This window comes from Manis pentadactyla, chromosome 13, assembly GCF_030020395.1.
Source record: "Manis pentadactyla isolate mManPen7 chromosome 13, mManPen7.hap1, whole genome shotgun sequence".
NCBI lineage: Eukaryota > Metazoa > Chordata > Mammalia > Pholidota > Manidae > Manis > Manis pentadactyla.
In genome coordinates this window covers 5,493,030-5,518,015 of record NC_080031.1, presented here as the reverse complement: position 1 = coordinate 5,518,015, position 24,986 = coordinate 5,493,030, and the positions used below count along the sequence as shown (strand labels likewise).

General features: G+C 51.1%; 2 protein-coding genes and 1 non-coding gene across 3 annotated transcripts; 2 read left to right on the top strand and 1 right to left on the bottom strand.

The window, feature by feature from the left end:
• The first annotated feature begins 484 nt into the window (after window positions 1–484).
• Window positions 485–3,323, top strand: LOC118929654 (trehalase-like). The gene is made up of 5 exons (XM_057491083.1): window positions 485–488; window positions 763–902; window positions 1,169–1,280; window positions 1,648–1,760; window positions 2,014–3,323. Exons 1-5 carry the CDS (start codon window positions 485–487, stop codon window positions 2,299–2,301), a joined length of 657 nt encoding a protein of 218 aa, XP_057347066.1. The 3' UTR covers window positions 2,302–3,323.
• Window positions 3,324–5,353: 2,030 nt separating this feature from the next.
• LOC118929704 (U6 spliceosomal RNA) lies at window positions 5,354–5,460 on the bottom strand. The gene has a single exon (XR_005031706.2). It is a non-coding gene; the product is annotated as a U6 spliceosomal RNA (small nuclear RNA).
• Window positions 5,461–10,512: 5,052 nt separating this feature from the next.
• Window positions 10,513–24,890, top strand: TREH (trehalase). The gene is made up of 15 exons (XM_057490627.1): window positions 10,513–10,675; window positions 19,576–19,676; window positions 19,815–19,959; window positions 20,042–20,129; window positions 21,261–21,361; window positions 21,493–21,585; window positions 21,698–21,814; window positions 21,915–22,037; window positions 22,257–22,306; window positions 22,399–22,593; window positions 23,088–23,305; window positions 23,572–23,683; window positions 24,053–24,165; window positions 24,419–24,472; window positions 24,673–24,890. Exons 1-15 carry the CDS (start codon window positions 10,593–10,595, stop codon window positions 24,823–24,825), a joined length of 1,746 nt encoding a protein of 581 aa, XP_057346610.1. The 5' UTR covers window positions 10,513–10,592; the 3' UTR covers window positions 24,826–24,890.
• The last annotated feature ends 96 nt before the right edge of the window (window positions 24,891–24,986 follow it).

Sequence of the window (24,986 nt, the reverse complement as noted above, 5' to 3'; positions counted from 1 at the left end):
ACACAGGCCCCCCATTGTCTGGCCCACCCTTCCTGTGGAGGAAGCCCCAAACCCTCTGCCCAGCGAGGCGGATGTGGCTGACGTGGCCGAGGCAGAGCCACGGTAGGACCGGGGGTCTCGCCGTGTGTCCGGATCTGGAAATTTCTCTGTGCCTTCCCTCCTAGCTCTGTCCGAGCGAGTGTGGGGGGAGCGCGGTGTTAGAGGGGAGGTCAGCCTGTCAGTTGTTTTGAGGGGAGCAGCAGAAGGGGGCGGGCTTGCTCCTGCGGGGCTGGGGGAGGAAGCAGGCCAAGCAGGCGAAGGAGCCCAGATCCCCACTGGGTGCCAGGGGCGCCAGGGCGCTGGGTCCGGCGGGGGGACGGGCGCTGTGCAGCCTTGGGCAAACTGCTGCCTGCTCGGAGCCTCGGGAGAGGAGAGGAAATGCCTGGCAGACCGTGCTGGTCACTCGTTCCCGAGCAGAGGCCCGGCCGGGGAGTGAGCCTCCGCCATGGGTGTGGGAGGCAGGCCTGGGCAGCCCGGAGGCGGCAGGGCAGGCTGTTTGCCTTGGGGAGGCTGGAGGACTTCAGGGAGGAGGCGAGGAGTTAGAAGTAGGTGCTCCTCCTCACCCTCCGAGGGATTCTTTCCAGAGAGCTTCTGCAGGTTCCAAAGATCTGGGCCCTGGATGTACATCTAAACCCGAAGCCACGTGAGAGACCTACTGCAAAGCTATGGACTGCTGTAATGTGCAGAAACAATGCTCGACTGACCCGAAGGCCGTCCTGTGAGGTGAGGAGACGGGTGCCTGGTTTGACTACTGCTCTGAACATGGACGGATCCTGGAGTTTTACCCATCCAACCACAGTCCTCTCTGGGTCAGCTGCTTCTCTGAACTGAGCATCCTGGGCAACTATTTGAAATACCTGGAGGTGAGGGGGACAGCAGGGTGGGCTGGGACCCTGGGGCAGGACCCCGCTCTCTCCCTGACTGACAAGTCACCTCCGGCAAGTGGCAGCCACTCTCTCCTCCTCTTCGGCGCTGTCTCAGCCTGCGGGCCCCGCCAGAGCCACCAGGGGGCAGCCGTGAGCCAAGAAGAGAAGGACCAGCAAAGGGACATGTGGCTTTAGGAGGGCCCAGCCTCCTGGCTCCCCGAGCAGCCCCAACCCGCAGTCTTAGTAACTCTGGAACCTTACAGGCCAACCAGATCCTGACCTACCGGTACGGGGTCCCGACCTCTCTCCAGAAGACAGGCCAACAGTGGGACTTCCCCAATGCCTGGGCGCCCCTGCAGGACCTCGTCATCAGAGGTAGGGAGGCAGCGATGCGGCAGATCCCAGGGCCCTCCCCGCCACCCCCTGCCCGTGGAGGTAGAGGCTTGGCCTCCCTGGAACAGGGGAGCCATGGACAAAGGATGGGAGGGGGGCTTTCTCCGGCTCCTCTGCTCTCTTAGCCTCCCGCCCAGCAAACACTTACGCCCACCCCCACCGGTCAGGGGAATCAGCCCTCCTCTCCACCCCCCAGCCTGGGCTGGATGAAGAGCAGGCTGGCCTGCGGTCCCAGGAAGGTCTGAGGACCTGGGCCTCTTTCCCTCCTTGAGGCCGGTAAGACTCAGGCCTCTGCTGCCCCTGGGACGGGGGCTCTGGAGCTCAGGGTCCTGCCTGGGGTGGGATCTAGGTCTGGCCAAGTCTCCTTCCCCTCGGACCCAGGAGGTGGCTTTCCAGCTGGCCCAGAATTGGATCCTAACCAACTTTGACGTCTACTCCAAAAAGTCAGCCATGTACGAGAAGGTGAGCGGGCCCTGAGCCCAGCCCCCTGGGGCCTCCCCCCGGGTGAGCTGGTGGAGGGTCGGGCTTTGCAAAGCCCAGGCCCAGCCCAGCAGGGACAGTGGCGGCGCCCAGTGGCCATTCGTAGGCACTGCGGGGTCAGACTGCAGACAGACAAGCTTCTCCCAAAGGGGCTCCCAGTTCTTGCTTCCCCTGGAGGGCTGCGGTGGGGCCTGGGGCTAGTGCCTGACCTTGGAACCCGTCCTCTTGTCCCTAGTATGACATCAGCAGCGATGGGCAGCCAGGCGGTGGAGGGGAGTATGAAGTTCAGGTGAGTGGGCCAACATGCCCCAGGGAACCACAGGGTTCCGCTGTCCCCACAACTCACCGTGACCTCCCCAAGCTAGGCCTGGCTCCTCCCCCCGTGTGGTCCACAGGGAGCGTGGCTGTGCTCCCTGGAACCCCCGGGGGGCTTGCCGGGACCAGAGCCCCTGGGTGGAGACCCACACCCGCCCTGGCGCGCCTCTGCAGGAAGGGTTTGGCTGGACCAATGGAGTGGTCCTGATGCTGCTGGACCGTTATGGCGACCGGCTGAGCTCGGGGACCCAGGGAGCCTTCCTGGCGCCTGGCTGCCTCCCAGGTGCCCTTCTGCTTGGCCTCCTGCTCAGCCTTCCGCCACACTGATGGCTTCACTGCCCCATCTGCTTTCACTTCCTCATCTGACCCCAGCTCCTGTGCATTGAACTTCTGCATGAGTTCCTTCCTTGTCCTGCCTCTTCATCCTCCATTCCTAGACTCTATTCCTCTTCCCTCATCCACCCAGCCAGTCCTGGTCATAGTGAGTCAGGAAGTTCAAAACAACTATGATTAATATGTTAGGTGCTATAATGGGAAAAGTAGGCCATATGCCAGAACATATAGGTAATGTAATCGAAGAGATGGAAATTCTTATAAATATGAGTAAATGAGAAATATCAGAAATAAAAAAACACTGTAGCAGAAATGAACAATGTCTTTGATGGGCTCATTATTAGAGTGGACAGAGCTAGGGAAAGATTCAGTGAGCTTGAGGAGATGTCAGGAGAAACTTCTAAAACTCAAAAAAAAAACAAAAGTCTGAAACAAAGAACAGAATATCCAAGAACTGGCTGACAACTACAAAATGTGTATCATATGTATTAATGGGAACAACAGAAGGAAAAGAAAGAGGGAGGAACAGAAGTAATATTTGAAGCAATGATAGCTTGAGAATTTCCCAAAATTAATGTCAGGCAGCAACCAACTTATCCAGGAAGCTCAGAGAACACCCAGCAGAATAACTGCCCCCAAATATGCACCGATGCATATCACATTCAAGCCACAGGAAATCAAAGATAAAGAAAAAAAGTCTTGAAAGAAACCAGAGGAAAAGATGACATTACTTGTAGAGGAATAAGGTTAAGAATTACATTGTATTCCTCCTCAGATACCATGTAAGCAAGAAGATAGTAGAGAGAAATATTTAGGGTTGAAAGAAAAAAAGTGAATGTATAAAAAAATGAGAATATCAAGAGATATAAATTGTGAAAATAAACCAAGCAGATTATGGAGCTTATAAAAATAAACCAATCAAACTCTGGAACAGTTAAAATAATTGAAATAAAAAATTCACTAGAAGGGTTCAGTAGCAGATCTGTACAAGCAAAAGAATCAGAGAACTTAAGGATGATACAACTGACATTATCATGTCTGAGCAGAAATAAAAAAGAATGAAAAAAGTGAACATAGACAAAGGACCCATGGATTACCATCAAGAAGACCAACATTCTCACTATGGGAGTCCCAGAGGTGGAATAGAGGGAGGAAGGGGAGGAAAGAATTTTTAAATAAATAAAGCCTAGGATTTGATGGAAGACATGAATCTATGAATCTAGAAACCAAGAATCCCAAAGAATACTAAATATGAGAAACCTGGAGACACATCAAGATTCATTACAATCAAACTGTTGAAAGACAAAGACAGAGAGAATCTTGAAAGCAGCAAATGTTAAACAACTCATTAAGCACAAGTTATCCTCAATAAGATTAACCACCAAGTACTCTTTGGGAATCATGGAGGCCAGGAAGCAGCAGGATGGCATATTTAAAGTGCTGAAAGAGAAAAGAGTCAACCAAGAATTCTATACCTGGCAAAACTGTCCTTCAAAAATGAGAGAAAACTTAAGTCATTCACAGATGAACAAAAGTTGTTTCACAAGAAATGCTAAAGAAACCTTTCAGGTTGAAATGACACTAGATAGTAACTAATGCCATATGAAGAAATAAAGATCTCCAATAAAGGTAAATACATGGGCAAATATAAAAGCAGGTATCATTTTATTTTCTTTTGTAACTCCACCTTTAATATAATAGAGAATTTGAAAGGCAACCTTGTGAAAAATATACATTTGCTTTATTGGGCACACATGAAAAGGTGTCATTTGTGACAACAATAAAATAATGGGAGGAAGACAGAGATGTATTGCAGCAGAATCTTTTATACTATCAAAGTTAAGTTGGCATTAATTTGAGCTAGCTTGTTATTAAGTCAGGATGTTAACTGTAATTCCTATAGTAACTACAAATAAATCACCAAAAAAACATACACAAAAGGAAATGAAAAGGGAATCAAAATGTTTCACTGCAACAAAATCAACAACACAGAAGAAATCAGTAATGGAGGAAATGAGGGGAAAAAGTGGTATAAGGCACGCAGGGAAAAAAACAGCAAAATAGCAGAAGATTAAATTCTCCAATCAAAAGGCATAAAGTGGAAGAATAGACTTTTAAAAAAATGATCCATCTTCTGTCTATTAGTGACTCACCTTAGATCCAAAGACACAAATAGATTGAAAGTGTAAAGACAAAAAAAGATATCTCATGTAAATAATAACCAAAATAGGGCCAGGGTAGCTATACTAATATCAGACAAAATTGACTTCAAGTCAAAAACTGTTATAAGGAACAAAAAGGGCATTCTATATTGATAAAAGGGTTAAGTCATCAAGATTAATAATTATAAATATATGCACTAAACAACAGAGCTCAAAAATATATAAAGCAAACACTGACAGAATTGAGGGGCAAAATAGACAGTTCTGTGATAATAGTTGGAGATTTCAATACATGACTTTAAATAATGGATAGATTATCCAGACAGAAGATTAATAGGGAAATAGAAGACTGAGCAACACAATAAAACAACTAGAGCTCTGTACCCAACAGAATACACATTCTTCTCAAATGCACATGGAACTTTCTCCAGGATAGACCATATGTTAGGCCACAAAACAAGTCTCATTAAATTTTAAAAGATCAAAATCATACAAAGTATCTTCTCCAACCACAATGAAATGAAACTAGCAATAAATAAGAGAAGGAAAAGTGAAAAAATTTTAAATGGAAATTAGACAGCATGCTTTTAAACATCCAAGAGTCAAAGAACAAATCACAAGGGAAATTAGAAAATACTTACCAATGAATGAAAACAAGAGCACAACATGCCAAAATTTATGGGATACAGCAAAGGCACCTCTCAGAGGAAAATTTATAGCTGCAAATGTCTACATTAAAAAATAATGATCTCTTTTTTTTTTTTTTAGAATATGGAATGCTTCATGAAGTTGCATGTCATCCTTCAGTAGGGGCCATATTCATCTTCTCTGTATTATTGCAATTTTAATATATGTGCTGCCAAAGCAAGCGCAAAAAGAATGAACTTATATCAATAACCTAACTTTACTATAACTTTGAGGAACTAGAAGAAGAGCAAACTAAACCTAAAACTCACAAAAGGAAGTAAATAATAACAATTAGAGAAGAGATAAATAAAATAGGAAATAGAAAAATCAGTAGAGACAATCAAGGAAACCAAAAGTTGGTTCTTTGAAAAAAATCAACAAAACTGACTAATCTTTAACCAGAAAAAGAAAATTGATAAATAAAAAAAAGAGACACAAAAAACTAAAATCAGAAATAAAAATGGGGCCATTACCACTGACTTTACAAAAATAAAAAGACAATACTATGAACACTTATGTGCCAACAAATTAGTTAACCTAGAGGAAATGGACAAATTCCTAGAAACATACAAATTACCTAAACTGATGAAAAAGAAATGGAAAATCTCAGCAGACTTATGAAGAGATTGTAATTAAAAGCCTCCCAACAAAGAAAACTCCACATTCTACTTAATTTTATGTGTCAACTTGGCTAGGCCAAAGTACCCTGACATTTAGTCAAAGATTGTTGTAGATGTCTCTATGAAGGAATTTTTTAGATGAGATTGTCCTTTAAATCAGTAGACTTTGAGTGAAGTGAATTACCTTTGTCAACTGTAAGAAAAAAATAGCCAGTTTACTAGCAAAATGAGCTTATTTGGAAATAGCAAAGGAACTACAATTCAGGACATGCAAACTATGTTGGCCCACAGGCAAGTCCGGGAACAAAGGGGAGGAGCTTTCTTTTCTAAAGGAAAGAAGGAAGTTGGGAAGGGCTGTTTGGAGCAAAAGTCAGTTGGAGGAAAGCTGGGCTGTAGCAACTTCTTATTGGCTGGGATGTTGCTGGGCAAGAAGAAAATCTTCCTCCCTCCTGCTGGGGTATATAAAGTAAGCTTCTTCCTTTGGGGTGAATAAAGGAAAACCTCATTTAAAGTGGAGTTGGGAAATCCTGAAGGTAGAGCTCTCATGCTGTTCCCACTTCCTGCACTTTCTCACCCTCAATAATGTAGGTGGGCCTCAGCTAATCGGTGGAAGACCTTAACAGAAAAATGCTGACCTCTTCTGAATAGGGAATTCTATCAGCGGAATGACTTTAGGTTTGAAGTGCAGCTCATCCCTGGTCCTCCAGTGTGCTGGCCTATTTGCAGATTTTGGACTTGTCAGCCCTCCCAAGGATTTTAAGCAAATTCCTTAAAATCAGTCTCTCTGTCTCTATCTCTCTACACACACACACACACACACACACACACACACATGCTTTCATACACATCCTATTGTTTATTTCTCTGAAGAACCCTAATACAGCCCAAGACCAATGGCTTCATTGGTGAACTCTACCACACACCTGAAGAGTTAACACCAACTCTTCTCAAATTCTTCCAAACATGGGATGGCAAAACACTTCCTAACTCATTCTAAGAGATCAGCATCGCTGATGCCTAAGCCAGATAAAGACATCACAAGAAATTTGCAGTCCAATATCCTTCATGTACATACTGTAACAATCCTCAGCAAAATACTAGCAAACCAGACCCAACAGCATAGTAAAAGGATTATAGACCATGCAAGAGATTTGTCCCACAAATGCAAGGGTGGTTCAACATAAGAAAATTAATCAATGTAAAACACTGCATTAACAGAACAAATGGGGGGGGGAAATGTGATCATTAATTGATGCAGAAAAGACATTTGACCAAATCCAACACCTTTCCGTGATAAAAACATTCTAAAAACAGGAAGAGAAGGGAACTCCCTCAGTACAACATATGGAATTTAGGCAAACCCGCCGTGTTGCACCATACTCAGTGGTGAAAGACTGAATGCTTTCTCCCTAAAATCAGGAAGAAGACAAGGATATCTGCTGTCACCACTGCCATTCGTCACTGTACTGGCAACTCTAGCCAGAGCAGCAGGACAAGGAAGAAATAAAAGCAGTCAAATTGGAAAAGAAGGTATAGCTTTCACAGATGGCATAATTCTATATATAGACAGTCCCAAAGCATGCACAGGAAAAGCTACTAGATCTAATAAACAGATTCAGCAAAGTTGCAGGGTCACAAAATCAACATAAAAAATCAGTTGAGTTTTTATACACCCGCAAAGAACAATTTGAGAGGGAAATTTCAAAAACAACATTTACAAAAGCATCTAAACAAATACCTAAGAATAAATTTATCCAAGGAAATGAAAGATTTGTACACTGAACATCACAGAACATTGCTGAAAGATCTAAATAAATCGGAAGACATCTAGTGTTACGGGTAAGAAGGCTTCATATTGTTAGGATGTCACTAACACCTAAAGCTATAGATTCAATGCAATCCCTATCAAAACCCCAATAACCTTTTTCTCAGAAGTAAAAAAGATGATCCTCTAATTCATATGGAATTGCAAGACTCTGTAAATAGCCAAACCATCTTGGAAAAAAAAAAAAAAGTCAGAGAACTCACACTTTCCAATTTCAAAACCTACTTAAAGAAATTTTAATGGGCAAAGAGGATATACAAATAGCCAATAAGTACATAAAAGATGCTTAGCATCGTGAATCGTTAGGGAAAAGCGAATCAAAACCACATGAGATATCACTTCACATCTGTTAGGATGGCTATTATGAAAAAAAACAAACAGAAAATTGCAAGTGTTGGGGGGAATGTGAAGAAATTGTAACTATTGTGTATTGGTGGTGGGAATGTAAAATGTTTTAGCTATTATGGAAAACTGTCTGGCAGTTCTTCAAAAGTTAAACATAGAATTACCATATGATCCAGCAATTCCAGCAATTCCACTTCTAGGTACATTCCCAAAGGAACTGAAAGCATGAGTTTGAGCAGGTATTTGTACACCCAAGTTCACAGCAGCATTATTCACAAGAGCCGAAAGGTGGAAACAACCCAAGTGCCCCTCAACAGAAAACAGATAAAGAAAATGTGATCGGTGCGTGCAGTGGAGTGTTTGTCAACCTTAAAGAGGAGTGAAATTTTCATACATGCTTAAACATGGATGAACTGTGCAAACATGCTAATGAAATAAGTCCGGCACAAAAGGACAAATGTTGTATGATGCCTCTTAAATGAAGTACCTCGAGCGGGCCAATTCAGAAACACAGAAAGTAGAATAGTGATTTGCAGGGCCATCGGGAGGGAGGGCAGAGAAGTTATCATTTAACGGTTAGAGAGTGTTTATGATTAAAAAATATTTTGAAACTAAGCTAAAGTTATAATGCAGAACATTGTGAATGTAATATAAACTGAATTGTGTACTTAAAAATGGTTGAAATGGTAAATTTTATGTTATATATCTTTAACCACAAGAAAATATGTTTTTTTTTTAAAAAAAAAGGAAGATTAAAACCACAATGAGATATCACCTCACACCAGTAAGGATGGCCAGCATCGAAAAGACTAAGAACAACAAATGCTGGCGAGGATGCAGAGAAAGGGGAACCCTCCTGCACTGCTGGTGGGAATGTCAATTAATTCAACCATTGTGGAAAGCAATATGGAGGTTCCTTAAAAAACTAAAAATAGAAATACCATTTGACCCAGTATTCCACTCCTAGGAATTTACCTAAAAAAAGCAAAGTCCCTGATTAAAAAAGACATATGCACCCCTATATTCACTGTAGCTTTATTTGCAATAGCCAAAATATGGAAGCAACCTAAGTGTCCATCAAGAGATGAATGGGTAAAGATGTGGTACATATACACAATGGAATACTATTCAGCCATAAAAAGAAAAGAATCCTGCCATTTGCAACAACATGGATGGATCTAGACGGTATTATGCTCAGTGAAATAAGCCAGGCGGAGAAAGACAAATAGCATATGATTTCACTTATTTGTGGAGTATAAAACAAAGTGAAACAGAAGGAACAAAATAGCAGCAGACTCACAGACACAGAGAAGGGCCTAGTGGGTACCAAGGGGGAGTGGGGAGGAGGGGGGACTAAAGGGGCACAATAATTCACAATCATAATATACGTTGGTCCCGGGAACAGCAGTACAGCACGGAGAATGCAGTTAACGATTCGGTAACATCTTACTACGTTGACAGACAGTGACTACAACTGAAGCGGCGATGACTTGACAGTATGGTAACTGTTGAACCACTTGTATAATTGAAACCAACATAAGGTTGTATATCAATGATACTTTAATAAAAATAAAAAGGAAGGGCGTATATAGTATGTGGAGGCAGGGATGGCAGGAAGGAGGCGGGCAAACAGAGGTGAGCAGCTATTCCACCGTCCCCATGGGGAGGGCAGGGGTGCTGCCAGGGAGAGCACAGGGCCTGGCCCTCTTGTCTTGTGGCAAGTGCTGCTCAGGCCCCACAGTGGGCACCCCGGACAGCGAGCCTGAGTCTTAAAGCGACGGTCACACAGTCACTCAACTCACACGGTGAGGGGGGCGGTAAGCACCTCCCCCACGCTGGCATCATTTCAGGCCTGACTCACGGGTCCGGGAGCCTCCTGATGTGCCCCTGCCCCACCCCTGCCCCTTCGGCTCATCCTGATGCTGAGGGCTGCGCTTCTCCCCGTCCCTTAGCAGGATGCCTCCAGCCCGTTCCCTCAGCAAACTCCTAAGTGATCTGCAAGGCCCGCTGCAGACGTCAGCACTCAGGTGGGTCACCCTGCTCTTCGTCAGGCAGGTGGGGTGTGCTCCCCTGACCTCTCGTGGAGTCCCTTGTAGGTAACGGTGAGAGTCCTGGAGTTTCTCACCACCCCTGGGATGGAATCTTGAGCCATTCTGGAAAATGTTGATGGAAATGGCAGCCCTCTGAGGTGGTGGTCTTGGGGCCACCTGAGAAACTGGCATCTGAGTCACAGATGTGTGGCCTAATTTGACCCTGACACTCAGGTGCCCCTCCACCCCCACCCCACTTGGCTCTAAGGAAGGGCATGGGCAGGTGGCACCGGCTGAGACAGAAGCAGAAGAGGAGAAAAAGTCCAAAGCTGGAGGTGGGGAGTGGGGGTGGCCACGTGTAGGCCAGGCTCACATCCCCTCAGGCGGCCACACCTCAAACCTGGACTTTGGCTGCCCTGAGTAGGCAGGCAAGCCAGGCTGTGCCCCAGCCAGCAGGAGGGGCCTGGACTGGCTCATTCGCCACAGCCACAGCCGCCATGCCTGGGGACTCCTGGGAGCTGGGCCTGATGCTTCTGCTGGGGCTGGGGTCCCAGGCGGCCCTGCCCCCACCCTGTGACAGGTAGGGGCAGAAAAGACATCTGGGGACAGCACAGGAAGGCCAGGCTGAAAGGCTGGGATGAGCTGAGCGCTGGGGTCAGCCCTCCGGAGGGAAGAGAGGCAGGGGGAGCTGGGTTTCCCACGCAGCAAGCCCTGTGCCAGGCACCAGAGCTGCGGTGCTGGGAGGAGACGGAGCCGCCGGAGGCCGGCCACGCGCGGTCCAGGAGCCTGCTGGCCAAAGCCTCCCTCTCTCCTGCCCTCCCTCCAAGCTGCTCCTCGGGCTGTGCAGGGCTGTTCTCAGCTTTTTTCTAGGAAACTTTCTGCCCCATTTCCCTAGCCTGGGTGTGACAGGGGTTGTAAGGTCGAGAAGAGCTCCTGGGTTAACCCCTGACCTCTGTGATCAAGGGCAAGTGCGACCTCCTTCCAGAGCCATAGTGTCCATCTCCAAATAATAGAGGCAGGGGACCTGTCCTGCCTCCGGGGCTCACAAGGCGTTGCCCATTCTTCACTTGACCTGGATTTATTGAGTTCTCACTCCATCTCTTGACTGCAGCAGTGAACAAGAAAAGCGAGGTCCCTACCTCCACGGGCCTTACCTAGTAAGCAAGAAAAGTAATACTAGAAGCTAAATACTGATAGAAGCACAATTAAAAGTAAAATGAAACTAGGGGGCTGCTCATGGGGGTGAGCAGAGCTGTTTCAGATAGGACAGGGAGGGAACGTGTCTCTGAGGAGGTGATGTTTGAGCAGGGCTATGGAAGGAACCGTCCCTGTGCGGATCTGGGAGAAGACAGTCCACACATGGAAACTGCAATGCAAAGGCCCTGAGGTCACCTTTTAAGGATCTGGGGTGGTCTGAGTGGTTGAGACTGGTAGAAATAGGCCAGGGAATAGGCTGCAGGGAAAAGGGGCCAGGGCTTGGGCTCCAGCCGTAGGACCACAGAGGTGAGAAGTGCTTCAATATGGAATATAGTTTGAAGATTAGACTGATAAGACTTGCTGATGATTGATTGTGGAATATAAAGAGAAAGGACATATCTGGGATAATTCATGGGTTTTGTCCGGAACAATTGTAGTAGGGATTTCAGAGAAGCCGTGGATCAAGAGGTTTGTCAAGTATTAGGTCAGTTGCCAAAGGGTGCAAAGACGGCCGTGCTGGCAGTCCTAAGACCGCCCTCAGCCTCTGCGGCTTACTAGTACTCACCGAATCATTATATCCGTGATTGTAGTTTATTGCAGTGAAAGGATACAGATTAAATCAGGAAAGGTAAAAGGCATTTAGGGCAGAGTCAGGAGAGAAGAAACACAGCCTTCCAATCGTCCACTTCCAGTGGACTTAGGTGGATAGCATTTAATTTTTCCAGGCACAGTGTGTGACAACAGGAAGCTCCCCTGGTGTCCAGGAGTTTTACTGGGGACTCATTACAGAGGCATGGAATCCGCATAGCAGATCTTAGTTACTCAGTTTCCAGGTTTCTAAAGGTCCTGGTGATACTGGGTGGTCCTCAGCCCCCACCATAAATCACATAAAATATCATATATTATTTGTGCATTAAACATCTGGTAAGGCCCAAGGTCCCAGGTAAACAAAGATTTATCAAGCGGGGCTCCAGCAGCCGAGAGGTTATCTCTCAGGAGTCAGGCACACACCAGACTCTTAAAAATATGCAGGGTTGCAGGGTTGAATACACCAGACCTGCTAAGTCAACCCTTTACTGTAGAAGCTACTTGTTGTATAATGAAGAATTTGTCTAGTCGTTATCCTGGGTCCTGGGAGGTAACCTCTAAGCTCTGGGACTTTCAAGTGACAGGAGTGCATCTGGTATTCGGGGCAGGTCCTGACAGTTTATGTTAATGAGATGACTATGGTGGGCCCTACACGGGTCCTGCTAATGAGAGGACTCAGGAAAAGGGGAGGCCACACCAGAAGGACCATGTGATCACACGGTCAGGGCTTTGGGACACATGAGCCTGAGCTCCAGGGAGGAGAGGAGGGCTGGAGATTGGAGTCAATCACGTGGCCAGTGATTCAGTCAATCATCCCTATGTAATGAGACCCCAATAAAAGCTCTGGACACCAAAGCTCAGTGGAGTCTCCTGTTTGCTGAGCATTTCAGTGTGCCAGGAGGGTGATACGTCCTGATTTATTCCTTGTAATAAAACTATAATCATATAAATATACTGCTTTCCTGGGTCCTATGAGTCATTCTAGTAAATTATTGAACCTGAGGAGTTCGCTGCCAAATTTGTAGCCAGTTGGTCAGAAGTGGGATAACTTGGGGACCTCTGAGCTTGCAACTGGAGGTGGAGTGAGGGGCCTTACTGGGGACTGGACCCTCGGCCTGGGGACGGTGTCTGAGCTAGCTTGTCATGCCAGTTATATCACAGCACTGCAGCTGATGGTCAGGGAATGTATGATTTGCTAGAATGACCTACCCTGCTGAAACATGTGGCTCGGGAAGAGCAACACGACAGCAAGGGGTGAGGTTCCTTTGATTCCTTGACAGCCGCAGGGTCACCCATGGTTCTGAACAGCAGCTGGGCTGTGATCAGCTAACTGGACGTAAAAGCTGCCGAGGGAACGTAGAGATCACAATCCAGCTCCTAGGCTGTTGGCTCAGGGGATGCAGAAGAAAATGCAAAATAATAAAAAACTACAAATATAATCCTTTGGTTACTGTTATCCATAAAAGCAAAATGAAAGTGAGAGAGACGGGCCATGCTTAGATTCTGGCCAGCCTCAACCTCAGCCTCTCGTCTTAGGGCCCCGGACGCAGACCCTGATTCCGGCCGGCCTGAGGCACGGCCTGCAGCCTCTGAGCCCTCTCCAAAGGAAAAAATTATTCTGAAATAACAAGTGATGAAGAAGATGAGACTAATTCCAAAGAGAGTGGGATAGACAGAGGAGGAAGGCGAAGGACTTGTTCCCCAGGGCAGACATCTAAATGGGTTATTAAAACGGGGTGAGTAAATCAAACATTGATGGGGGGCAAAACAAAGGTTTTAATGCAGGACTCTTAGAGGTTTAGTGAACCAGTGGGGTCTCTGAAGGTCCCCCAAATGGAAGGGCCCTTAACAAATCTGCTTTATTCCCCACTTTGGAGGAATTGAGAAACAGCAAGGCAACGACAGCAACGAGATGCCTGCCCTCCTGCCGGGGCAGCGTCCAAAAATCCAATCAAGACAAGAGAGTTATGAAGAGGTCAGGGTCCCTTAGCTCTAGCCCCTGCTGGGAGCTCAAAGCCTCATGCATGTGAGTGGGCGAATGGTGAGAGGGCAGAGACATTTCTAAGACTGTGACCTCTGAACCCCATGCACTGTGGTACCAAAAGCCACTGGGGAGGCCCAGAAAGGGGCTATACAATCGGATGGAGAGGATACAGAAATGCAAGCATTGCTGGGATTAAGGTGAGAGTTCAGATGAAAACTGGAATGTTTAAACAGGCTTACATCAAGTGGTTGCTTCTCCTTCACCCAAATATTTTATGGGAATGCATATTAAGTCTGACTGGGGAACACGTACCCTAACTGGCATTGTAAAACCAAAACCTGTTGGTGAAATCCTCCCGGGGGGTCACAGTTAAGAATGAAAGAGTTGATGAGGCCACGATGAGAGTTTGGGTGAAAGTTGATTTATGTGGACACTTTTTATGGAAAGTGATTGCTTCTGTTTTCCCTGAATGTATTACCCAGTTGGATATTGTATCTGCCTGGGAAATGTTTCCACTCTCTAGTATTATAAAAACAAAAGGCATGTAAATCTGCCCATCAAGCAATATTAATTGGACATTCCTAATGGGAGTCAAGTCCACACAGATCATAGCCTTCCATGGAGTGTAGACCGGAGCTTAGAGCAAACGCCTGTGTGCACCTCCCTGCACGACTGCTGAGACTTTGGACTAGAGAATTTCCACCTGAGAGGCAATTACTAACTTGCTATCAGACATTAATTGAAACTGCCCTAATGACTGATAAAGACAACCTTGAAACCTGCAATACCCATGGTAACCTGGGTGATATTGGAGAAGTGCTCTAAGAGGAAGGGCAGTGCCCAGGAGAATTCCATAATAAGGTGGGAATGGTTCGTGCAGCCCATGCTGCTGGTGGGGGACGCGCTCGAGAGCAGGTCGACTCGTGTCCCCCAGGACTGACTTGGGAACCACCTGCGGAGCTGCTGGATTCTGTATCCACGTGGACAGTGCTCTACGAACAGCTCTCAACTGACCGACGAAAAGCTGCTTGGTTTATGAACGGCAGCTCCAAGGTGGCCAGACAGCGTGCTGTTTAGCAGACTACCACTCTGATCAAAGATGAGACCGAACCGTCCTGGCAGGCTTGATGGCCTGGTATTTGCCACTGTGTTTGGGTTTTTATCTACTCTTGGTCAGTGACCAACAACTGGACGTACACAACATACTCTGTGTGAGTGGGAGGGGACACCCAGCGAGGCACTTGCTAGACTAGTATTGCTGCCTGCAGTCTGGACCAGCCCAGTGGCCAAACCTGATGTTCTTTCCAAAGTGGAAAAGTTTGGCTATAAATGGAGAAAAGGAGAAGTAGGGGCAAAGGGAAAGGAATGAATAGATTAATCATAAATGCAATGAAAGAAATCCACTATTACATGAACACTAAAAGCAGCTCAGAGCAAGAAATGATATTGGCTCTTGGCTCAATATTGCTGAGACCGTTCCTGCTTTGGAAGCTGACGGGATTGAATGGAAGCCTGCAAACCTGAGTGGCCTCAACCCCGGAGACATTTTGGTCATATATGATATGATATTGGACTAGACTAATTATGAAAGAGTGTAGGAGAATCTTGAAGTGCGCCAACCTCTTTGACTTGTTCTTCAGGTAACATCTACTACAGTGTAATGTGGTAAAACACTGGCATTGTTAGTTAGATCATATTAATGTTGATGGTCAAATGTATTAGGTAACTGAGTTAACCAAGCACGAGCTCTAGATGTTAGATATATTCATGTCGATACGCTACAGCAAGTGGGGATGTTCAAACAGTCACGGTTGTTCTGCTAAAAGGAACCAGCGGCCAGGGGTAACCTGCTGTATAACACACAATCTGTCTGTCCTTCGGCCTGGTTTCCTGGGATGTGACTTCTCAGATCTCAGGATTTCCCAAGTGGTAGGAGCATCTTTGGTATTCAGAGTGGGTTCTGGTGATTTATGTTCGTGAGGTGGCTCATGGTGGCCCCCAGATGGGTCATGCTAATGAGATGACTCAGGAAGGGAGGCAGCCACACCAGAGAGACTGTGTGATTACAGGGTAGGGGCTTTGGGTGCCATATCGGTCTGAGCTCCAGGGAGGGGGACAGGGCCAGGGACTGAGCTCAGTCACATGGTCAATGAGTCAATCAAGCATACTTACGTGATGAAACCCTAATAAAACCTCTGGACACTGAAGCACAGTGGAGCTTCCTGGTTGGAAGCCTTACCAACGTGCCAGGTTGGCGGTGTGTCCTGATTCCATGGGGAAGGGACACAGAAGCTCTGTGTCCAGGACCCTCCCAGGCCTTGCCCTACATGTCTTGGGAAAATGAATCTAGTGAGGGCAATTATGTTAGAGGCTGTGCCCCTTAGCCTGTGGAGTCTGCAGGGACCAGATGGTTGGCATCGGGAGTGAACTCCCCACCACCCCTCTGGCCTGGCACTAGGCCCTCTTAGAGCAAAACCATCACATGTGTCTGAGCATCTGTGTTTGGCACAGCCATTACATAATGAACAGCCGTCGTATGATTATGCCTGGCATTGGGCAGAGCCAGAGCAGAGAAGGGGTAGATTTAAAGAAACAACTGATCGGGCCTATAAAGCTTTACATCTTCATATTTTTGTACTGATTTTATTACTCATTTCCCTCCTATCTGCCACTGTCGGTAGCTTATGATAAATTTGTGAGCTATTTAGCATAGAAATTATCTAAATTCAATTCTTCCTCAAGCCAGTCACTTCCCCTTAGTATTACATTCTGAGGAGGCTTTAACTCAACCTCCCAATATATGTAATCATCAATATCACTATCATCATATGGCTTTTTTACATAAAGTAGTTGAATCATACCAAAAAACCAGCATCAAACTACATCCTAGTACAGTCATAGTATAATTCAGTTTCATTATGGAGTCTAAAGAGTTACAGAGGCATGTTCTATGCCTTCCCATTGGAATTGCACTTTGCCCATATACCTAGTATTTTATGGACAGGCATCACAAGTGGCCGTGATTTGTAACTGTTACTTTTCCACTGAGCGCTGTTAGATAGCAGAGCCCACCTCCTTCCAATGGGAGGACGCAGGTGGTGTTCCGAAGATTCCGACCCCTGCCAACTGGACTACGGGGTGTGGCCCCTGATCTGTTCCCAGAGCAGGCGCAGTCACAGAGCACCAGCGTGGGGTGCAAGCGCCCCAGAGGGCGTCCTGTGGTCCGCACGTCCCTGAGGTTCCGACTGGAGCTCTCCTTGAGCCTCAGTAGCCTCCTTCACCCAGGACAGGGCCATCCCCAGGACAATTGGGGTGTGTCATGTGACACCAACTGCTCTAAGCCGGTAAGAGGCCCTTTTTTTCCCTATTATACCTAACAGCTTTCTATCCACAAAAACAAGGGCGATCTGTGTCTGTGCACATGGCACACGGTGGCACGTTGGCCGTGCAGCTGCTGTATTTGTCCGTTAAAACCAGGGGCTTTCTCAGCTTCAGCTCTCAAGGTTTATAGTTACACAGGGATTGGTCTGCCAGGAGTTCTATAAAGACCCAGTGGGGAGCAGTTCCCGGAAACTTCTTCCGCGGTGATACCCTTTGTAGTAAGTATAACCGGAAAGCTTAGAGTCCAAAGACACTGGCACGTTATCAGAGCGCTGTTCAGTCATCAAAAATCAGTCCATCTCATCATCACTCCCAAGACCAAAATATCTCCTGGAACAGGGCCCCTTAGGTTTGCAGGCCAGGTTCCAAAGGCGAGGTGGTCGTGGCGGACACGGGGCCTCACCGTTCCAGGCCTCTGGTGCAGCTGTGCTATAGACGCCTTTAGCCCCTGGTCTGAGTCTCTCTCCAGGCACCATGCGGGGCTGGACCTCCCACTCTTGCCGTACACCACTCCCTCACCCTGGACCCTCAGCTGCTAGTTCTCCTCTCCATTTGTCACTGGTATTTGCAAATGTCTTCCCTGTCTGCAAGGGACTTTAGGTTTGACCACCATACTGATTGCCCACAGCAATACCAACCGTGCAAGGGTCCCCACCCTGCCCCTCCTGTTCATATAGGATAGGGTTACACAGGTCCAGAGTGGCTGGAATACTCCCACCCCTAGGCAACCCAGCTGCATTCACTGTGAGCCCCCATTTAGCACGACCCGCCTCATCAGGCCCTTAGGAGTTCTGACATACAGGTTTGAAAAGAGGGTTACTGTTTCTTGCTTAGGAACCACAGTTGCTACCTTGGACAGGGACCAAGGACAGGGACCACTGTGTCCCGCAGGAAAAAAGTTAGTTGAAGTGCTGTGGGGAAGAACAGTGCCGTCTTACTAGCAACCTCTCTGCAGGGTCCCCAGAAAAGCACAGGGACCTCTCCAGTGGGGACCTTGCCCAGAGCCCCTCATGCTGAGTGTGAACACACACTCATGACGGTAGTAAGCCAGCCCTTCGTGCTTTTGTCTCTCCCCATTTATTCAACAAATGTTTCAACTGCCTGATGCAATTCTCTGCCCAGCCGCCATTCTGAGGACCATATATGCAGCACGGGACGTCCACGTGACATGACACCTCTTGGCCCGTGTTGGAACTATGACCCAGCCACAATGGTAGAGTGTCTCCTATTCCGATAGAGCTTTTACAGTATTCTAGGCATTTTCATGTACAAGCAGGGCTACTGTAATGTGCCCTTTAAACTCCCAGAGTAATTTCTTTAGGGTTATGCCCCTCCAATAGTCCAGTTTTTCCCACCCATCTTCCAGGCCATTGGCTACTGCCTATGAGTCAATAAAGACCCAAACGTGGGGGCTTTTCTCTTTCATCTCCCATCTGGAAGGGGACAGCATGCAATCCCGCCCACTAAAATGATTTGTTATGATGTTCTTCAAAATTTCCATCAGTCAGTCAGACGGCCGTGGGCTTCCAAACAAGACACTGTCCACTCGGGACCACCCTCCCTAAGCCCAGCGGCTTTTTGTTGGTCAACAGAGAGCTGGTCACAGGGCTGGTGGCTCCTCCAGTGCCTCCAAAGCCAGCCCTGGGAGAAAAGAGGCCCCCTGCTCACGGATGCAGACATATTCCCGGAGGAGCATACTTCTGTGCAAGCCATTTCCATCTTATTAAGGAACTCGCTGGGGCGCTGCCTTCCTTAGCAGGGCTTCTCTGACATCGCCCAAGACATTATGGGCATTTCAGGTTTCAGGAATATTTTCTGTCCTTCAGTCACAGGGATGGTTTCAATCAACAGCAATAACAAGTTAGCAACTATCTCCTCAACGGCTTACATGGTATCCTGCATCTGGAAATTTGCATCTGAGATGCAAAATCTCAGCAATCGCTACTGTGTGCAACTCCCAGACTTTTGCCCTAAGCCCTTCGGGTCGAGTCCGCACAGGGCCGCTGTACAGAGAACCGGTCCATTCCATGCCAGCATGCCACTGACGTGGTTTTGCCCACCAGGTATTCTACACAGCTTCAAATTACCAACCAGTGTGGGCTCGGCAATTGTTTAGGTCCTTCACTGCACAAGGTCCCGCCTCAAACTGTCAGCCCTGTATGTCACCACCACCCAGGAACACCTGCCACACACGGGCACACACACATGTACACAGACAGACACGGGCACACACAGCCTCTGTCCAGCTCCAGGGACGTGCCGCGGGCGCTAGCCTTTCTGCCCCGCTTATGGTGGCACCTGCTCTGCGCCCTCCCCACCCCTCTCTGCAGCCAGATTTACTGCCACGGGGAGCTCCTGCACCAAGTTCAGATGGCCAAGCTCTACCAGGATGACAAGCAGTTTGTGGACATGCCGCTGTCCTCAGCTCCCGGTGAGGCACCGGGGGGCCCACCTCCTCCTGAACCTCCCACCGAAGATGACAGGGGGCCAAACCCAGGCGGAGAGGAGCCTTTGATCAGGGAGAGGCTCCTGGGGTCCCACTGATCCTTTCCTGCCGCCTGTTCCCCAGACCAAGTCCTGCGGTACTTCAACGAGCTGGCCAAGGCGCACAACTCCAGCATCCCCCAGAAGCAGCTGCAGGCATTCGTCCAAGAACACTTCCAGCCCGTGGGGCAGGAGCTGCAGGCCTGGACGCCTGAGGACTGGAAAGACAGGTGCCTCCCTGAACAGCGACCACGGGAGGGCCCTTCAGGCTGGCCTGCCTCCCTCATCCATGTGGGGTGGGTGCTCTTCCAGCCCCCGGATCCTGCAGAAGATCTCGGACCCCAAGCTGCGGGCCTGGGCAGGGCAACTGCACCAGCTCTGGAAGAAGCTGGGAAAGAAGGTATCAGGGTGCTGGGCCACCTGAGGCTTGGCTCCGGGGCTGGAGCTGGGAGAGGGCTGTGCTAGCACGGGGCTCACACCACCCTGACCACACAGACAGGGCCTCTCCCCGCTGGTCCCTTGAACACAAGCTCTCTGGAAAGAATCCCTCGGAGGGTGAGGAGGAGCACCTACTTCTAACTCCTCGCCTCCTCCCTGAAGTCCTCCAGCCTCCCCAAGGCAAACAGCCTGCCCTGCCGCCTCCGGGCTGCCCAGGCCCGCCTCCCACACCCATGGCGGAGGCTCACTCCCCGGCCGGGCCTCTGCTCGGGAACGAGTGACCAGCACGGTCTGCCAGGCATTTCCTCTCCTCTCCCGAGGCTCCGAGCAGGCAGCAGTTTGCCCAAGGCTGCACAGCACCCGTCCCCCCGCCGGACCCAGCGCCCTGGCGCCCCTGGCACCCAGTGGGGATCTGGGCTCCTTCGCCTGCTTGGCCTGCTTCCTCCCCCAGCCCCGCAGGAGCAAGCCCGCCCCCTTCTGCTGCTCCCCTCAAAACAACTGACAGGCTGACCTCCCCTCTAACACCACGCTCCCCCCACACTCGCTCGGACAGAGCTAGGAGGGAATGCACAGAGAAATTTCCAGATCCGGACACACGGCGAGACCCCCGGTCCTACCGTGGCTCTGCCTCGGCCACGTCAGCCACATCCGCCTCGCTGGGCAGAGGGTTTGGGGCTTCCTCCACAGGAAGGGTGGGCCAGACAATGGGGGGCCTGTGTCTGGGCCTGGCTTGGTGGGGGCAGCAGAGACCTGGGAGACAAGAGGAGCTGGAGGAGACTGTCCCCTCCTGGGTCCTGACAGGAGACAGACGCTGCTTGGTTAGCACCTGCCAGGGCCAGGTGGGGTGCCTGGGGCTCCTGCACACCCCCGAGCTTAGCTGGGACTCCAGATGCCAGCAGGTGGGGACAAGCAGCCCAGGGCCCTGCGGCTCAGGCCTTGAGCAAAGCCACATGGCGGGACAGCAGCAGAGAAGAGCTCCAGCCCGGGCCGCCCAGCCCCAAGGCCAGCAGCTGCCAGGGCCTCTGCCCCCGCAGCCCCTCCAGCCTCCACCCCCTGGGGCTTCTGGGCTCCCTGTGCCCTCTCCCCCCTGCAGGTGAAGCCAGCGGTCTCCAGCCACCCTGAGCAGTTCTCCCTGATCTACTCAGAGCACCCCTTCATTGTGCCCGGCGGGCGCTTTGTTGAATTCTACTACTGGTGCGAGGCGGGCGCTGCGGGGTGGCGCGGGGCGGGGAGGTGGGAGCCAGGGCCAGCGGGGTGCCCTGAGCGGGGCCGGCGGGCAGGGCAGAGGGTGGCATGGGCGATGCCTGAGCGGGCCCTTCCCCCAGGGACTCCTACTGGGTGATGGAGGGGCTGCTCCTCTCTGAGATGACTGGGACGGTGAAGGGCATGCTGCAGAACTTCCTGGACCTGGTGAAAAAGTAAGGGGGCCCGGGCGCCTCAGGGCCGCGCGGAGAAGCAGTGCCCTGGGCTTGTGGCTGGATCGCCCTGGAGGCCGGGCAGCTGCGTCTCAGCCGGCCTCCGTGTTGGCAGCTACGGGCATGTCCCCAACGGGGCCCGCGTGTACTACCTGCAGCGGAGCCAGCCGCCCCTCCTGACCCTCATGATGGAGCGCTACGTGACTCACACCAACGACACGGCCTTCCTGCGGTGGGTCCGTGACCCTGCTGCCCTGCGGGCCCCCACCCGGGACCCCCAAGGCGGGGCTGAGCAGGTGTGCGTGGGCTGAGGTGCGGCCTGCTCCCCCCAGGGACAACATTGGGACCTTGGCCTTGGAACTGGACTTCTGGACTGTGAACAGGAGCGTCTCTGTGAGCTTGGGGGGGAAGAGCTACGTCCTGAATCGCTACTATGTCCCTTACGGGGGCCCCAGGTGAGGATCTGCGGGGCGGCCTCCCAGTCTCTGGTCTCTCCACTCTGCTTGGAGTGTCACGACCTCCTGGGCAGGGAGTGAGGGACTCAGCCCCCGTCAGTGGTGGGCAGCCCAGGGCTATGGGGCCTACGGGCACCGGAGTCTACATGGGTCAGCCTCCAGCCCGAGCGAGGGGCTCAGAGCCTCCTAGCACTAGGCTGCCCACCCTCCTCTGGGCAGGCCGGAGTCCTACAGCAAAGACGCGGAGCTGGCAGGCGTGCTGCCGGAAGGTGAGCAGCAACAGGGTAAGCAGGTCTGGGTGGGCCGGGCACCTGCAGCTGCGTCAGGCCTGGCCCCGGTCTGCTGCTGCCTGTCCTCACAGGGGACCGTGACGCCCTGTGGGCTGAACTCAAGGCTGGGGCCGAGTCCGGCTGGGATTTCTCTTCACGCTGGCTCGCGGGAAGCCCAAACCCCAAACTGCTGAGCAGCATTCGAACCAGCAAATTTGTGCCTGTTGACCTCAATGCCTTCCTATGCCAGGCGGAGGGGCTGATGAGCAACTTCTATTCCAGGCTGGGTGAGCACGCCAGCGGGAGGCGAGGGGAGGGGCCCACTGGGGGTGCCCACCACAGCCTTAGCAATAGAGCTGCAAGTAGGAGCCTGGCCTCCAGCTCCCCGGCATGCTCAGTACCTCAGCCCTTGCCACCAGGGCAAGAGTCCCTCAGAGCCCAACTCACCTTCACTCCAGGGCGGGATTCCAGGGCCTAGGAGAGGGTCCCCAAGCCACACCTCCAAACAGGCTCCACTCCTTCTCCCCAAACATAACCTTTTGACTCTTCAGAGCGGGGGGATTCCTCATGGGCAGTGCCCTCCCGAGGAAGAGGCCACTGCAGGGCCCCTCGCTCAGGGAATTCAGGGTCCACGAGGCCTAAGTGTGGGCTCCAGGTAGGCATGCCCCCTCGGTGCCCAGGCCTTCTTGGGGAGGACAAGAGGAGGAGGCCAAAGCAGACTAGGGAATGGGGCCCAAGTGGGACACCCTGGTCGCTGAGCCTAAAGGCAGTGTCCACGCAGGGAATGAATCCCAAGCCACGAAGTACAGACAGTTGCGGGAACAGCGCTTGGCTGCCCTGCAGGCCGTCCTGTGGGATGAGGAGACGGGTGCCTGGTTTGACTTTGACCTCGAGAATAGAAAGAAGAACCAGGAGTTTTACCCGTCCAACCTCGCTCCTCTCTGGACCAGCTGCTTCTCTGACGTGGGCGTCGTGGACAAGGCTTTGAAATACCTGGAGGTGAGGGGGACAGCAGGGTGGGCTGGGACCCTGGGGCAGGACCCCGCTCTCTCCCTGACTGACAAGTCACCTCCGGCAAGTGGCAGCCACTCCCTCCTCCTCTTCGGCGCTGTCTCAGCCTGCGGGCCCCGCCAGAGCCACCAGGGGGCAGCCGTGAGCCAAGAAGAGAAGGACCAGCAAAGGGACATGTGGCTTTAGGAGGGCCCAGCCTCCTGGCTCCCCGAGCAGCCCCAACCCGCAGTCTTAGTAACTCTGGAACCTTACAGGCCAACCAGATCCTGACCTACCGGTACGGGGTCCCGACCTCTCTCCAGAAGACAGGCCAACAGTGGGACTTCCCCAATGCCTGGGCGCCCCTGCAGGACCTCGTCATCAGAGGTAGGGAGGCAGCGATGCGGCAGATCCCAGGGCCCTCCCCGCCACCCCCTGCCCGTGGAGGTAGAGGCTTGGCCTCCCTGGAACAGGGGAGCCATGGACAAAGGATGGGAGGGGGGCTTTCTCCGGCTGCTCTGCTCTCTTAGCCTCCCGCCCAGCAAACACTTACGCCCACCCCCACCGGTCAGGGGAATCAGCCCTCCTCTCCACCCCCCAGCCTGGGCCTGGATGAAGAGCAGGCTGGCCTGCGGTCCCAGGAAGGTCTGAGGACCTGGGCCTCTTTCCCTCCTTGAGGCCAGTAAGACTCAGGCCTCTGCTGCCCCTGGGACGGGGGCTCTGGAGGCTCAGGGTCCTGCCTGGGGTGGGATCTAGGTCTGGCCAAGTCTCCTTCCCCTCGGACCCAGGAGGTGGCTTTCCAGCTGGCCCAGAATTGGATCCTAACCAACTTTGACGTCTACTCCAAAAAGTCAGCCATGTACGAGAAGGTGAGCGGGCCCTGAGCCCAGCCCCCTGGGGCCTCCCCCCCGGTGAGCTGGTGGAGGGTCGGGCTTTGCAAAGCCCAGGCCCAGCCCAGCAGGGACAGTGGCGGCGCCCAGTGGCCATTCGTAGGCACTGCGGGGTCAGACTGCAGACAGACAAGCTTCTCCCAAAGGGGCTCCCAGTTCTTGCTTCCCCTGGAGGGCTGCGGTGGGGCCTGGGGCTAGTGCCTGACCTTGGAACCCGTCCTCTGGTCCCTAGTATGACATCAGCAGCGGTGGGCAGCCAGGCGGTGGAGGGGAGTATGAAGTTCAGGTGAGTGGGCCAACATGCCCCAGGGAACCACAGGGTTCCGCTGTCCCCACAACTCACCGTGACCTCCCCAAGCTAGGCCTGGCTCCTCCCCCCGTGTGGTCCACAGGGAGCGTGGCTGTGCTCCCTGGAACCCCCGGGGGGCTTGCCGGGACCAGAGCCCCTGGGTGGAGACCCACACCCGCCCTGGCGCGCCTCTGCAGGAAGGGTTTGGCTGGACCAATGGAGTGGTCCTGATGCTGCTGGACCGTTACGGCGACCGGCTGAGCTCGGGGACCCAGGGAGCCTTCCTGGCGCCTGGCTGCCTCCCAGGTGCCCTTCTGCTTGGCCTCCTGCTCAGCCTTCTGCCACAGTGACACCGTCTGCCTTCACGCCCTCACCCGGCCCCAGCGGCTGCTCATTAAACCTCTGCATGAGTTCCTACCTTGCCTGCCTCTTCCCCCTGGAGGCCCTCATGCCCCTCCACACCTCAAGCCCCCAGCCAGTGCTGGTCACAGTGGAGTGGGGTCAAGGTAGG

Coding starts and splice junctions, on each gene's coding strand:
- LOC118929654 (XM_057491083.1), top strand. Junction 1,281..1,647: donor GCAGGACCTCGTCATCAGAG/GTAGGGAGGCAG, acceptor GGTGGGATCTAG/GTCTGGCCAAGTCTCCTTCC. Junction 1,761..2,013: donor AGTCAGCCATGTACGAGAAG/GTGAGCGGGCCC, acceptor TCTTGTCCCTAG/TATGACATCAGCAGCGATGG.
- TREH (XM_057490627.1), top strand. CDS start 10,593: ATGCCTGGGGACTCCTGGGAGCTGGGCCTGATGCTTCTGCTGGGGCTG. Junction 19,677..19,814: donor GCCGCTGTCCTCAGCTCCCG/GTGAGGCACCGG, acceptor CCTGTTCCCCAG/ACCAAGTCCTGCGGTACTTC. Junction 22,594..23,087: donor CAACTTCTATTCCAGGCTGG/GTGAGCACGCCA, acceptor GTGTCCACGCAG/GGAATGAATCCCAAGCCACG.